Source organism: Rhea pennata, chromosome 5 (assembly GCF_028389875.1).
Source record: "Rhea pennata isolate bPtePen1 chromosome 5, bPtePen1.pri, whole genome shotgun sequence".
NCBI lineage: Eukaryota > Metazoa > Chordata > Aves > Rheiformes > Rheidae > Rhea > Rhea pennata.
This window is the reverse complement of record NC_084667.1, coordinates 65,713,256-65,728,582: the sequence shown is the minus strand read 5'-3', so window position 1 is coordinate 65,728,582 and position 15,327 is coordinate 65,713,256. Positions and strand designations below refer to the sequence as shown.

At 45.8% G+C, this 15,327-nt stretch overlaps 1 protein-coding gene across 10 annotated transcripts in view; it reads left to right on the top strand.

Moving 5' to 3' along the window:
• The window catches only part of KTN1 (kinectin 1), a 76,403-nt gene extending 64,702 nt beyond the window's left edge, over positions 1 to 11,701 (top strand). For 6 of the 10 annotated variants that reach the window (XM_062577552.1, XM_062577557.1, XM_062577560.1 and 3 more), the window contains 6 exons: positions 61 to 144; positions 338 to 421; positions 2,750 to 2,833; positions 4,545 to 4,637; positions 9,911 to 10,034; positions 11,193 to 11,701. In XM_062577552.1, coding sequence (XP_062433536.1) covers positions 61 to 144; positions 338 to 421; positions 2,750 to 2,833; positions 4,545 to 4,637; positions 9,911 to 10,034; positions 11,193 to 11,197 — 474 coding nt within the window. In that variant the 3' untranslated portion in view covers positions 11,198 to 11,701. The remainder of the gene's footprint in view (positions 1 to 60; positions 145 to 337; positions 422 to 2,749; positions 2,834 to 4,544; positions 4,638 to 9,910; positions 10,035 to 11,192) is intronic. The other 4 variants (XM_062577561.1, XM_062577559.1, XM_062577558.1 and 1 more) reach the window with 1 other exon arrangement.
• Positions 11,702 to 15,327: the final 3,626 nt, after the last annotated feature.

The following is a 15,327-nucleotide window of genomic DNA, read 5'->3' as shown; positions in this document are numbered from 1 at the left end:
CAATACTGTAAGGTAAAGACTTTGAAAATGTCTGTTTTAACTCTGTTTTTCTATTTCTAGCTTAAAAAAGAGAGAGAACATTTGGAAAGTGAACTAGAAAAGGCAGAAATAGAACGATCTACTTATGTTTCAGAAGTCAGAGAGGTAAACATAATTGACCAAACTGTCTTTTTTCTTTTGTTTGGTTACCAGTCAGCTGACAAACTAATTAAGTGCTTAGCCTCTGTGGCTGAGGAATTTGTATGCTTGTGACCTCAGGGTAAAGCAACACACTAATAACTGGAGAAAAGTGGGCATCCTAAGGAGACAAATCCTAAAACTTTAAACTTCATTTCAGCTCAAAGATCTGTTGACTGAATTGCAGAAAAAACTTGATGATTCATATTCTGAAGCAGTAAGACAGAATGAAGAGTTAAATTTGGTAAGAAGCTTGTTCTCCGCTGGGCACAAACCAGGCTCCCAGCATACTTACGAAGCGGAGACTTATTCCAAATCCTGTCTGTTCTGCTAACCTCTTCAGCTTGATATTTTTGTCCATTGCAATCATTTATGTGGTCTGACTTTTACAGTTTGTCTCTCTCTGCTCCTAACAATAGCATGTCTGGTTCTTGAGACTTTTTCCAAAGTCTCTAGGACTTTCATACCTAAAACTTCTTGAGAATCAATGTTTCACACAGTGTAGACACATGTAGCTGCAAATATAATGTCTTTGGAGTAATAGAAGTTGTGCTCTCATCAGTGTAATTTGAGGATTATCCTTTGGTTGTCTTCCAAAGCTTTGGAGGATACAACTGTGGTGTCCATGTAAGCCTGACAGTGGAGAACCTCTTCTGTGGTCTTTTGTATGTACAGAAATTGGCCAAAACAATGTTAGGTTTGTTCCGAGTGTCCAGCCGCTGAGTGCCCAGTGCCCTGATGCGGCAGAACAACTGTTCTGGGTTGTGGCTTGCACTGTGTAGGGTGTATTTTGGCTGCATATGCTTTCTGGCATTTAGTGTTCCTAAAGCAAGTTTCTCAAGAAGGAATTGAATTAAGTGATGCCAGACCTACAGCCCCAAAGATGCATGATTTTACAGTCTGAGTCCTTTCAATTCTTATCTGTTTTAGTAACATGGTTTTTATGAGGCTGTCGGAGCAGGCTGATCTTCCCTCTGCTTGTGTTTGAACTGAGCTTTCTTTATGCTTTTGAGGCATAATCGGAGAAGATTTTCTGCCACCATGGCTTTGCTGGTGGATCTGAGAGTAGCTGATGGGCCAACCTGTTACTGCTGGTCTTGCCAGGGTACCACCACTAATATAACTCTGTTAAAATAGTTGATTTAAACTTAAGTAGATTGTTACTGGTTTTTTTTAGTATACTTGGCAAGCTTAGTATTGCATTGATTAGTGTCCTACCTCAGCAACTGAAGCCTCTTGTTTTGAAAGCAAGGGAAATGGGAATTGAACACGTATCTTAGAGTTAATCAACAAACACCAACCTCTTGAATATAAGAGGCAACAATCTATTATATCCGTAACAACAAAAGCTTAAAAAGCTGAGCTCCCTAGCAGGGCAGCTTGACTCTGCAGTCTGATGCTGTGCTGGTCGAAGCATGAGGAAGTGGTAAACAGGCTTCAGGCAAACACCTTGGGAAGGCTGTCCAGTTTACATTAGTGTTTTTGTAATAGGCAGGAGGCTGAGGAAGAGAAATGATGGGATTTCAAAACTTCCCACTAATTTGTAAGGTGAACTCAGGAGAGAAGATGAAGCTGCAGAGGAGCCCATCAGTGCTTCCTCGAACTGTATAAAAATGGCACGTGCTAGTCCAGGTGCTGCAGAGGGGGGGAAACCTTCCAAGTCCGAGACAAATATAGTGCAGGGGTTTGGAATTAGAATTCAGTGGTCTGAGTAGCCTATTGTTCACTTCTTTAATCTCCTGCTGGTTCCTGAGAAGATTGACAGCAGGAATAGTGAACATCAGCACAGTGCACTTCAGAGTCACAAATCCAACAAAATTGGCACTCAAGCTTCGTGTTAACTTTCCTGTTTGAGGCTTGTGCCTTAAGTGGTGTGGCTGGTTGTCTGTGCTGTGTTGAAGAGCAATGGAAATATTCTTAAAAAAATGTTTATATCCTTTCTTTGGAAGGCTGTATTTTAAGGGCAGCCAGGATTTATCTCTATTGACTGAAATAATTTCACTTTTTGGATTGAGTCTAAGCACAATCAACAATTTAATATACCCCTGTCAATGATTCATTCCTTGACGTGACACTAACAGACTGGTTAAGTCAACACTGTTGTAGTAAGTGGTGCTTTATTAAGATGACAAGTAGAGTTTTTAGTCTGTTCAGCAGTAAAGTGACTATTTAGCCCGAACTGGGAAGATGACAGTTTACATTTTTGCACATTTATTGTGAATTAAGTTGAAGTCTGGACTGACTGGTGATAGGAAAGCTAGAGAAGCTTAAGGATATTCAGTATTGCTAATGTTCTTTTTGGCAATATAATTTAAAAGTTGAAACCACTTGTAATCAAGTTGATGCTAACCTTGTCTTTTTTCTGTAATTTCCATTCTTTACATTTATCTTTACAGATGGAGTCTGTCTTCCTTGACTGTCCTTGTAAACCTCATCATACATGTTGACTAATCCAATGTGTGTAATTGTTAGTAATCGTACTGCCTCTGCAGTCAGTGTGCACTGGGTTAATCCCCAAGGGAGATGGATTAAAGTAGGGGGGAAACTCATTTTCTTGCTTACTATTTTGCAGCTGAAAACGCAGTTAAATGAAACACTATCAAAACTCAAAATTGATCAAAATGAGAGGCAGAAGGTAGCTGGTGACTTGCCCAAGGTAAGCACTGTTTTTTAACAGTCATAGATTTAAGTATTGTAGAAGCTGTCATGAGTTGTAGTTCAGCAGTGCTGGAGAATGTGGTTCCAGCAGTTTGAGCCGACTGCCAGCCCTATGGGGTTTTTGCTCCACTTAGTGGTTCCCCAGGTGGGGGACTGGGTGTAAGAGCTGATGCAAAATACCTGTGTGTCTGCTGAAATGATAAAATGCAACAAACAGCTCTGTTTAATTATCCTTCTTGAAAGCATCTCTTGTTCAAGATAATTTTCTGCCAATGGGAATAAGTGATGATTTGGGGCTGATGGATCGTTTTTTGAAAAAAAACAAAAAAAACCAAAAGAACCCCCTCCCAACTGAACAGAAACACCTGCATCTCTCAGTCCCCATGTCAACGCATACTGGAGCATTTAAATCCAGTCTTGAATCAATGGTTGCAAGTTGGTTACAAGCTGACAACCTCTTTGCAAGTGGTTACAAACTGGCTGTAACCTAGGACACTGCAAGTCTCTACAGTTAGCTCTACACAGCCTTAATGAGACAGGCAAGTGGGTTACCTCTGCTGTTCCTCAGTGGCTGCTTAAAGGGAAAACTTAAAGCATGAGATGTCTCAGTGAAGCAAACCTCTCACGGGAGGACTGATAAAGATAGACAAGAATAACCTGCAGAGTAGCTGCAGCCTGGCTCCAGGTCATATGATGCCTCCTTGTTCCTTCTGTGATGCTGTTTTCTTGGTTGTGTTGCATACAAAGCCTGGAAGCAACATGTGAAGGATGAGTTTAGTTGGGTTAGTTTTAGTAAGATGAGTTGCTAGTACTTTGGTTTTAACAGCGACTCTTAGATACCTGGAACATGTACAAAGCTAGTTTGGGGGTGGGCAGAGGACATGAAGTAAACGATGAAGGATGGATGGTGAGCCTCCCCTTAAGGAAGGCGAGAATAGCTGAAAAGGGCTTAGAGAGCAATAGCACATGCCTTGACCGAAGGCAGAGGAGAGAGGCAAAGCAAGGGTTGATCTGGTCAAACTGGCAAGCATCTACCCCACAGCTCCTTCTGAGAGGTGATCCCCAAGGCTGAACAGCTTTCATCAAAAGCAGAAGCTGAGCCAGAAATTCGGCTACGTAGCTCAGGAAGGAAAGGTGGTGGAAGGAAAGGAGGGAAGGACATCAGGCTGGGTTTCTGCAGGACTGGAAGGAATGGATGCTGAGGGAGAGCTGTGGTTGGGGTAGGAGGCAGCCTTTGTCCTGGGACAGGGACAAATGGCCACATAAGCACAGAGAAAAGATGAAAGGAGACCTGTTGAGATAAGGTGTTTACAACACTTACTCTTATGTCAGCCTCCAGCTGCTCTGAAGTGAGATATGCTGATGTCTCTGGTTCATGCAGATCTACGATCAGGATTTTGGAGGACCTGCCTGTGCTACACTATCTTAAAAAAAAAATGTTGCTGTGCAATTTTTGCCTAATAACTTGATGTGACACTATTAAAGCATCCCCACAGAATTACTTTCAAATGCAGGCAGACCGAGATGCAAGATGCTGATTATAAGGAGACATGTCAATCTCAGAAAATGTGTTGGTCCCCTAAGTGAGTCTAGCATAAAGCAGATTTCCTCCAGAACAGTGGTTACCTGTGCCTCTAGTGCTCGTGGAGAGACAGGGGTTTGCTTTTCAGCCTTTGCTAGTTGTTGCCTCCTCTGTGTTCCCCCTACAGGCCCAGGAGTCTTTGGCATCTCTTGAGAGAGAAATTGGAAAAGCTGCTGGGGATCCCAATGTTATTGAGAACAGCGATGTTTGCACAGAGTCGGTGAGTATTTCCTTTGAGTCCATCCCTAGGGGCAATGCAAGTCTCATGCGAATTACGAACTTTGGGAAATGAGCTCTAGCGAAGGAACAAGATGTGTGCTACTGATGGTAAATTAGGGCTTGATAAAGTTTCGTAATTTACAACTTGTCTGTGTGGTATTTAGGAGCTGTATCCTTGGGATACTGATGTTCTTTCAAGCATTGGGAGTTCTGGATCATGACATCTGTCCCATGTCTCAAGTTTGCAAGGAGGAGGGGAAGGGATTCTGTACATGACGCTTGGGTTTCCAAAGGGTTGTTGGTTTGGTTTAGGCAAAAGTGGGGAGTGTGGGGAAGAGCCCCAAACTTGTTTGCTTGTTAAAGGAGGCTAAAAATAAGTCTACTGACTATTAAATGAGCTTAAAGTGTTGGGCTGGCACTTGCTGTCTAATGCCAGAGGAAGGTGGCTGTCTTGGAGTGCCTTGGTATTGTAGGTCATGCAGTCTGTTGTCAAAATGTTGAATCTTCTGATCCTCTGCAGTGTGGACAAGAACTTGTTGTTAGCTATAGGTAGGTGGCAGAATTCAACTTCAGCTGACTCTGGCTCCTAAGAATTTGTGCTGACCTTGACTTGCTCCAGCAGCAAAATCATACTAGTCTGAGCTTTAGCAAGCAACAAATGTGAGTAGTGCCTTGTGCTGTGGGTAACTGGCTCTCCAGACCAAGGGAGTTTTTTATATCCTCTGGTAATGGGGTTGCACTTGTGGGATTTGGAGTCAGGTGGACTCTATCTGGCATGGTCTGCTTTCATCTTTGCAGGTAGCTCACCTGCGAAGCCTGTGGCTTACTGCTTGCATGAATGACTGCTCAACTGCTTGTGTAGCCAGTTCGAGTGTAGGCCCTAAAAAGGCACCACCTGTATGAGACGCTGAGCCCTGGGTTCAAAAACTGGGCTTCCCCATCTCTGGAAACAAGAGCTTTGACATCAGGTTCAAAATAGCTTTCCAGAAGGCAGCTGAGAAGTAGAAGGCTAAAACGGGTATCTTCCCAGTACGTTTGATACAGCTCAGTGGTGTCAGTGAAACTCATTACCCGTTTTCTTCTGATGGATAGAGTGGAAGGAAATGTTGTAGTCTGAGGGGGAGAGGAGCACTTGCTTGTAGGACAAATAATTTATATTGACTCCTTTTAGCTGCTAAAAATAAGTAGCTTCATCAGCTGCAAGAGGAGGCTTGGAGTTCTCCAAGGAGCACTGTAGAAAAGCCTTTGCCTTTGTAGTTATTAGCAGAAATGAAATGGCTTTTCTGCAGCATGATCAGTCAGGGGTGCTATTTGGCTGTTGCGTTGTGGGCTAACCTTGCAAAGAGCTGGAGCTGCAGGTGGGCCTCTGAGACCACTCATGTTTCAACTCTGTGAGCAGGTTTCCTGGAGAGGATATCCAATTTGCTGAGCCCTCCCTTGTGCTGCCAGCAGAGGCCGGCTGGTGATGGTGAGTGACACTTGGGTGCTCTGAGTCCCTGCTGCAGCAGATGGGAGAGGAAGAGCCCTCATAAAGCCAACCTGTTTACCCTCTGCTATGCCCTTGTGATGACTTCTGTTTTGGTTTGATGCTGGGGATTGAACAGAGAGTAGAAAGGGCAGGCTTGAAGAGGCTTTGAGGTGCTCTCCCACCTTGACTGGACCTGGGGCAGAGCTGACCAGGGAGAGGCCCCTCGTGCTGCCCGTTTGCCCTTTTCTTGGAGTTTGCTCCGCCTCTTGGGATGAATGTTCCTTGCAAACACGTGCTGGATGCATCTCTTAAGCTCCACAAACATGATAGCAGTGTAGGCTCACATTAACACGCTGGCTGAGTCTGCAGACACATGGTAGAAAATTTGGCGATGTTCCACAGCAACTGCTGGATTGCAGACGGTAGGAGCGTGGTCCTACAAGCTGCCTGCTCGCGCTGGATGGTAGTCGTTTACCGAAGTTGTTCCTATACTGTTGGCCGTGGCGCTTCCTGGCTAGCAACACCTGGCGAGCACTCCTAAGCCAGGTGTCCTTAGATGTGCCCTGCTGTGGCCTGAGGATGTTACTCTGGTTTAATTGCTTTAGCTATAACAGCTTGCACGACCCCTTGGATGTATGTATTGCTCTGCTGTGGCTGCATGGGCATGTTGGAACCCCGACCAGGCTTCCTCCAGAACGTCAGTTCCTCTTTTCTTAAGAGGACCGGGGAAAAATAGAGTCCCAATAAACCTGTAATTAAATCTTCCTTAGTAGAAAATGTTAATTGTCTAAACATTGCTTTAAATAGATAGCTGTTGCCAGAGACTAAAATTAGAACGTTCTTTGTCATTTTCCCTTTTTGCTTCCTCCTTTTCCTTTTTTTAAAGAGCTGTCTCCCCAGAAGCCTAAAAAACCCAGCTTAAAATAGCTCTCAGATTAAAAAAAGAAAGTCTTCCAGCCACTTTTACCTAGCAACAGTCTCTTCTGCTCTTTTTAAAGAGGATCTGAAAACGCTTGCTTGTAAATGAGCATATTTGTTCCTTCTGGGTATGGGAGCCGACCCACAAAACTGAGGAATGATGCTTGCAAAAACCCTCAAACACATTCTGTGTGTTTTCTTTAGAGTGCTTTTCTCTGCTTAAAAATGGATCGTTTGGGTTTTCTAATCAGCTTCCTTATCGCTTATGGAATTAGATGATACTGAAGGTGCCTTTTAGCGTGCTTTAAGGAAGTCATTTATATTCAGCAGCTTTCCTAGGCAGTAAACTTATTTTGAGACTTACATGCAGTCTGATGCTTTCTTTCCCCAAATCCCTATATAAAACACTCCGTCACTGCAAACAAAGTGCCTTGCGTAAAGCCTGCTGGAGATGAACGTGGCGGCTCCGTGCCTGTCCGGAGGGAGATCCGAATTGCAGAAGTACCCACAGCTCTAGTTGTCTGTGGGATTCTGTGGGATCTGTGGGATAAGCTTTTTGGGAAGCTTAACCACAGAGGGCAAAAGTGGCTTCACCGGCCCCAAAATCTTGGCTGCCAGGGCCTCTGAGAGGGTGTTTGCTGCTCCTCGTTCTCCCTCTCTCCCTCCCTGCCCTGGGCTCTGTCTATCCCGAGACATGTCCTTCCCCTAGCTGCAGAGAGCCTGTGGTTCGGGTGGGGTGGTGTTGAGCCCAAATCCATCCTTACCTGGGTAGGATTTGGCCCCCAAGAGAGTTGAACATACGTTTATGATTTGATCAATGGTGGTCAAGCCATAAAATCCAGGAGAGGAAGCAGAGAGCTAAATAAGGGCGAGGAGAGCTCTTTCCGGACGGGAGGGCTGAGAGGGAGTTGAAAGGCTGCTTCTGCTTGTGATGGTTTTGAAGGTGATGCACACGCTCTCCCATCTCCAGCAGTACTGGTCAGTGCCGTGATTCATTCGTTTGCTCGGATGCTCATTGGATTTGCCTTTCTACTTGCATCTGTCCGCTTGAGATCTGTAAGTGAATTCTCGGTCTGCACGGAGTTGTGCTTGATTTTCTACTTTAATATGGGTGAAGCAGGTTAAAGCTACTCCTGTACAGATTCCCGATGATTTTTACGGTAGGGAAGATGCTTGCCGCTTACGCTCAAGTAGAGCTTTGCTGGGGATTGCTTTGCTCTCTTGCCTGAGCCCGGAATAACGCTTGTAACGGTGCAGCTGGCTGAGCCTGATTTACTGCCCTCCCTGCGTTACAGGCAGGTCTGGCCGCAGCGCTAGCCGGCTGGGCGGTCTGCAGGTCGCCTTCTCTGAACTCGCCCTAATTTTCCTTAAACTCTAGGGAGAGATTTGCAACAGTATGATGCATCAGTCTAATTCTGTTGCCACCAAAGTTAATTGTGAAAACTGCTTTCAGTTGGAGCGGGTTGGCTGATGCTGAGTGCTTGTGATCGCCTCTCGGTGTCCACGTGGAGAATTGAGTAGTTCTGTATCACGGCCACCAAGGTCACTTTGCTTATTTTTAGCAGATGAATTCTTGCAAGGGAGGTTTTATTAGGTATATCTGCGTGTCTGCCTTATGAATTGAATAAGGAATAGTAATGCATGTTTTGGATGTGGAGTCCTTTATGTCTGTAAAGGAAGTAATTGGTAAAGGTAGTAAAACGGATTATGTTACTGTTAACTTGGCAAGAAAGGAGGGCAGGGAAGGCTGAGGAGTCTTTTTGGGGTTGTAACACGTCCCTGTTCATACAGAACTGTTGAACTCTGGAAAAAGTATTTTGTTTCTGTGTTTTTCTAAAAGGAAATCAGTGTTTTGATTTCACAGCAAGAAACTAATTTTCTGACTCTTTTGAGCTTTCTTTTCTAGTTCTCAATGTCAATTGGTGCTTAAATTACTTTGAAGTCTTTTTATGCAAGTTCATGTGTCACTGTACTCTCGGGAAAAAGGGATTTTACTGGGGCTTAGAGCAGGAGCCCTTGGGGGAGCTGGCAGGCGGCAGCAGCCTGCACGCAGATGCCCTGACCTGGAGCAGGCGTGCTGGTGCTGCAGGGCGGGTGGTGAGTAGTGCTGTTCTCGGGCTGCTTTGAAAGGTGGTGTCAGGATTCACAGCTGGAGTTGCCTTATGCTTGGGATGGAACATTATGTACTGCTGAGGACTTGATGCAATGGAGCACGACAGACCTATTGAGAGACATCGGTGCCTTGTTAGGCTTCCAGCTGCTCGATAGGGCATGGGGCAAAAAATCCTTACAGACGCCAGCCAGCCATCTCTTCTGCTGACTCCAGCTAGTGGTGCACGTGTGTAGTACTGGCACATCTGTCGGAAGAAAAACATTCGCTTACCCTCCAAGCTGCCTGTTGGGTCCTGCACAGCTCTGTGAACAGGCCAAGTCGTTGGTGGTGCTGCAGCCTTGTTGCAGCTGCAGGGTGTCAGGAGTCATCCTTCCTCCGGGGCACACTGTTGCTGTGCTTTGCAGGCCTGTTAAATTAAGCATGCTCTCTGGTCAGTGTGGGTTTTTAGTAAGGTTTGTGGGGATACATAGTAATACTTTGAAACCTTCTGAGGCCAGGTGAGCTGTGGTTATGAGCTCGAGCTCTGAGCAAGGAGACTGGGGGGCAGTGATGCTCTTGCCGGTGTTCAACATGTGCAGGTAATTCCTTGGCGCAGGAAATGGCTTCTTGACTTTGAACAGCGTTCTCTTTAAATGTGGCTATAACCCTGTGTTTTACAAGAATTGTTCCCATCTGTGCAAGAAGCTGTAATTTTATATGGAGAATCTATTTCTAGACTTGCTTGATAATTAGATAGTAAATGAGTTTTTAATGACTTTTTTTTTTCTCCTTCTAGGAATTGACTGATAAAAGACTAAATGTGGCAGTGAATCTTAACCAGGATGTAGGTCATCTCAAGAAGCTGCTTGTGTCAGTAAGCCAAATGCTGTCAAAGGGACGAGAACACTATCAGCTAGTAGGTAGGAATGGCCGTGGGCTGCCTCGCTGAGTGGGTGGGTTTGTTAGGAGGGATGGGTGGGGACCCTGTTCAGATTTAACACATCAGATGTTGAAATCTGAAAATTTCTATGTGGAATTGATCAAAAGCTTCCAGCGAGCACCAGAGATGTTTCTCTCTGAATATTTGCTTCACTTAGCTGGGCCCAATCTCTCTTCCTTGTGTCCCTGGCTGTGTGGAGATGAAATTCTTTTTATCTCTGCTTCTTTCTGCTCGCTTTTTCACTCAGATTTTCTAGGTTTTCTTCACACAGTGCCCGTGCCTTGTTTTCCTCTTGCCAGTTACATGGGCAAAATGCCTGTGCTTTTGTGCTCCAGTTGCTTTGGGACAGAGAATATTAAGTAACCCACTGGGCTTTCCCCGAGTTTGTCGTGGCGGCTTGCTGTGGTCATGGGGATGTGAATATTTAAAGCATCAATTTGGCCTGAGCTCTTGATCCAATTATAGGTACACGAACAAGGCTTTTATTTAATATACGGCCAGCTTTGAAACGTGGGCTTTTGTGGTTCACTACATCGTGCTGTTAACTTCTGAAGTGACTCAGAGTTAACCGGCAGTTGGATAAACTGGAGACACCAGAAGTTTCTCACAAAGCCCCACCTAGATGAGCTGTAAGATGGGTCTGAAGGCGAGTTGTGAACTGTTCAGCAGGAGAGGCAGCAAAGGCTTGGCTGCAAATCTTGCTGTTACAAACAGTGCCAGAACTCTGTTTACTGGGGTTGGATACGTGGGGGTTTTTGCCCCAGTTTAGGAGTTTTTCCCGCTGCTGCCTCTATAGCACACTGTAGGTAGCAGAGCTCCTCTTGCAGGCTAGCAGCAGGGTGCTCACGGTGGGGTGAGGACGGTCCCGTGAGAAGGGCTTGGTGCTGCTCTTCATGCACGTGGGAGGACGGGGCCACCCGTGTCTTGGCCTCCGCCTCGGGAAGGCTGTAGCCTTTAGCCTCCTGTCGGATAGGCCTCCGCCTCCCTGCTCGTCCCTCTGGGCTTCGTCCCGGCACCGAGGCTAACGAAGCTGCTGAGATGAGCTGCTGAACCAACGTGCTGGCTCTGGACGGATTTGCTTGAGCACTGCTCTTCAGAAACTGCTCGGCTTATGTGACGTTTTGTGTTTCTCTTGCAGAATGAAGTCACAGGGGAATCGTTAATTTGAGGATAGCAGAAGGCATTGTATTATATTTTGCCAAATTAAAGCCTTATTTATGTTTTCACCCTTTCTACTTCGTCAGAAACACTGAACAGAGTTTTGTCTTTTCTAATCCTTGTTAGACTACTGATTTAAAGAAAAAAAACCAACTCTGTAGACACCTCCAGAGTTTAGTTTTATAATAAAAAGAAAAAAAAACTGTTTGGGTAATTAGACCTTTACATTCCTGGAGAGACAGTAAACATATAATCTTTTATTTTGCTCAATAAAACTTGTTCAGAAAACTCCAATGTGGTAAAGTCACCAATGAAATATAACATTTTAATACTGATGTTGTACACTGTTTTACTTAAATACATTTTGGGATTAGCTGCCTCTGACTTCAACCTCAAGTAAACACTTTTTTTTTTTTTTTTTTTTTTTGGTTGCTAATGTAATCAGTTTTTGTAATGGTGTCAGCAAATAAAGGGATGCTATTATTCAAAGTGTTTCTGCTCTGTTCTTTTAATTGAAGTTTGTGAGGACTCCTCAGGTGAGATTTCCACTTTTCCCCTCCCTGAAACAAGTGTCAAGCCGTGCTCAGCATACGTGTCTCCGGGCAGAGGCTGAGGCAGAGAAGGCACGAGCTTGGAAAGAGGCACGCTCGGGCACCTCGGAGGAAGTCTTGGTCTGAAGTCTGTAGAGAAAGGGTGCTAAGGTTTAAAAAGAAAACAAAACAGCAGCAGCAAACCGTCATGCAAACTCTTTGTGGTTCTGCGTCATGTATTTTCTTTGGCAAAATCAGCGAGTATAAAGCAGTTTGCCATAGAGTCCTCAAAGCTTTTAAGCCAGCACTTGTGGAAGCGTCAGATTAAACCCATCTGGCTGTTGTCAGCATACAGGTTATCTCTGCTCGCCCTTGGACCTGCCTCCTGGATGGAGTCTGCAGTGGAAGGTGCGTGTGGGGATTTTTGGATGCTTTGTTGGTACTGGGTGCTTGCTGGGAGCAAACCTGGGCAAGGTGTCTGTGATGGGACAAAGCAGGGGGATGTGTTGGCCTTTCCCTGCTTTGGGTTTGTAAATGTGCATGTTAAAGGACTTCTCCAGTTCTGTGTTAGGACCTTAGACAAAGTGAGATGTTCTTGCTGAGTTTTTGATAATACTTTAGGATGTGATTATCCAAGAGAAAGCAACAAAACAGTTGGGGGCCACAGTTAATTAATTGTAGAGGTTAAAAATGGTTCAAATTGCTCAGCCTGAGCTTATCACACCTCTACCTATGTGGGATTTTTTTTCTTTTGTCCTTTTAGCACCCAGCCCTGTTGACCAGACAGAAGTCCAAGAAGTTTCTTCCGTACATGGACTCAGTAATTTCCTGATGCCAATCCTGTGGTGAGCTGAGAAATGGCTCAGAACAGGGGCAGAAAAATTGTGGTTCTTTACAACAGCTGCATTTTGCTGAAACTTCAACTGTGGTCGGTAAACTATTGTACTCCTTGGAGATGGTATTTCACTGAGTAAAACTCAAATGCCTTTAGCCTGTGTTTTATAGGTACTTTGAAATAGTAGGCATTTCTAGTGCTAGTGATACCCCCTACACTAGATTTCAAGAAAACCCAAGCCCTGAAGGGTCTCTGCACTTGCCCAAGTTATGGTTGGATGTGTATCCTGTGACAGGTGTGAGCCACCTGCAAAAATCTGCTTTTGGTGGGTAACAGCTTAATAGATGCATGCAGTTTTGATTGTTTTGAAACCATTTATTCCATACGCTTAGGTGAGCTTAGTTTGGGCATTGTGGGCTGGGTGCTCTGATTCCAGTCCTGCCTGTCTGGAGAGTCCCCATGACCACCCCAGCCAGAAGTGTTCTCTTCTTCAAAGCTATTTCACTTAGACTTGGTTGTTGAGGCAGGGGCTGGTGGTGGTGTCTGTGTAGGACAGCAGGCTGGATTTTCTCCAGTACAGAGGAGCAGGGTGAGGAACTCCCTGCTGTATCCACCCTGCAGTGCTTTGGACAGTGCTGGCTAGGGGCCTGTGGGCTTGTAGTGCAGATCCGTCCAGCCTGCGGAAGGCACTGGGGTTTCTCTGCAGCGTACCTGTGTCTTCCTGGCCTTGGTTGTCCTCCTGGCTGTCGTGGTTGCTTTCCAGGGTGCAGCCAGCAGGAAGCTCACCTCCCTCTGGGTCAGTGCTCTCTTTCAGCTCCTGCTGGAGCTCTGCTCTGTTCTTTGTTCCTCTCCTTTCCCCATGTGGAGAAGGGCCCTGGACAGCAGGGAAATGTCACAGGGAACTGTTTCTCACCCTCCTTGGGCTCTCCAGATCCCAGTCTTCCCATTACCCTTGGGTAGCTGGTCTAGAGGTTCTCAGGACTTTCTTGAGTGCTGTCTTGCCACATGTGTTGCTTGTTAAGAAGTGTGTGATGGGCACTAGCAAATTTCCTCGATACTACTTCTGTGTTCAGATTGGGACAGTTGCTTTGCAGGAGCCTTTTTGAATGTGGAAAAGATGGAGAAATGGGGAACAAGGAAGTTGCACAGATACTAAGTGAAGTTGGGCAACCTGCATCTATTTGGAGATAACCTTCTCCTCCTAGATGTGCTGCTGCAAGGGCAGAGCAGGTTGAGGAGAAGCTATGTTGATGCTGCCTCCATGGCTAGAGTTGGGGTCATTTCTTGGGTAACTTTGGTATGGGCAAACCTGAATGAAAACTGAGGTCTCCAGGTAAGACGATGCCCCTTTTCCTTCAAAAGGATTGTTTTGCAAGTGCTGACAGTGCCTTGGCTATGGAAGAAATGCTTCGGGGTGCCTTGAGAGCCTTTGTGGGGGTGGCATTTGGAGGAGCAAAGACAGTACAGGATGGAGTTGTGAATGTGGTTTCTTCAGGCTCTTGATCTTTTCTATAGGGCAAAGTTGCAGAGCAGAGATGAAGGTGCTGCTGCAGTGCCTAGTTTGAAAGTTTAGGAATTGCAGAGTCATTCAGGTCTCTCTTGGCAGAAATCCTCCCAGGAGAGGATGCAAGAACTTTGTTATGAAATCTCAGTGCAGTGTAGGGTGGATTTTTTGGTTTGCTTTAGGAGATGCAAACATTTGGCTGCCTTTCCAAAGGTGTTAAAGGTAGCTGTAAGAAAATCATCCAAAACCCCAGCTGAGCAAACTCTGATCCTCTGTCTAAAGGGTGAGGAGAGGTTAGGACTGTTCCCCAGGACCTGTGGGGAGGTTGAGAGATCATATATAGTCTCAGTGTCCTCTCCAGCCTTGAACTAAAATGTAGCTGATAGTAATTCTCTCTCAAATTTGCACAGCTTTAGCTCGGTGATTTCATCAGTAAGAAGTCAGCGTTGCTCTGAGCATCTTCTGAGATGAAAATGCGGTGACTGAAAAGAGAAAAATCCCAAGCGCGGTCGGGCAGTGCAGAGGCCGTGCTGATGGTTGTCACGCTTGCGCAGCCTGGCGCGAGCCCCGGCTCCCTGCAGCTGGAGCCTCGGCCTGTCTGTCCCCGCCAGCCCCGGGGGCCACCGGGGGCCACCGGCGGCGGAGACGGCAGCCGCGAGCCGGGGCTCCGTGTGCTGCGAGAGCCGCCGCAGGCCCCGGAGCGCCGCGTTTCGGCTGTGCCTGCGCTAGAGGGAGACAATAGCTAATGGATAGAGAGGAGCTTTTGTTGGGAAAAAACCCATAAATGTGGATGTTTGGATGCCAGCGATGGATCTTAATTGAAACGCCGGAACGATTTGCCTTAGAAGAAGCTGTGCACCGTAAGCCGCATGCGTTGCGGTGCTAAACATTTTCCAGCCTGGTGCTAGCTGTGTTTCTGAGCGTAGTTCACGTTCAAATGACATCTCTTTCTTCCTGTTCTTAATCAGCCTCTTTAGAAATGGCGAGGAGAAATGCATGGGAAGCTTTGGAGCTGCCTATTTACTCCTGTGGCTTCCAGAAGTCACGCTGCTGCTGCTGCATCCTTAACTGTGACCCCCTCCCCACCCTTTTTCAGCTGTACCCAGCAGATGTTAGCAGTAAGGTTTACAAAAGTTGTTCATCTTTTGGTAGCTACTGTTGAGTTTTCTGGGCCAGTGACCCACTCTTTTTTTAATGTTAATTGCAGTAATAACTATTTATCTCATGCACTTTTAATTTAACCCTA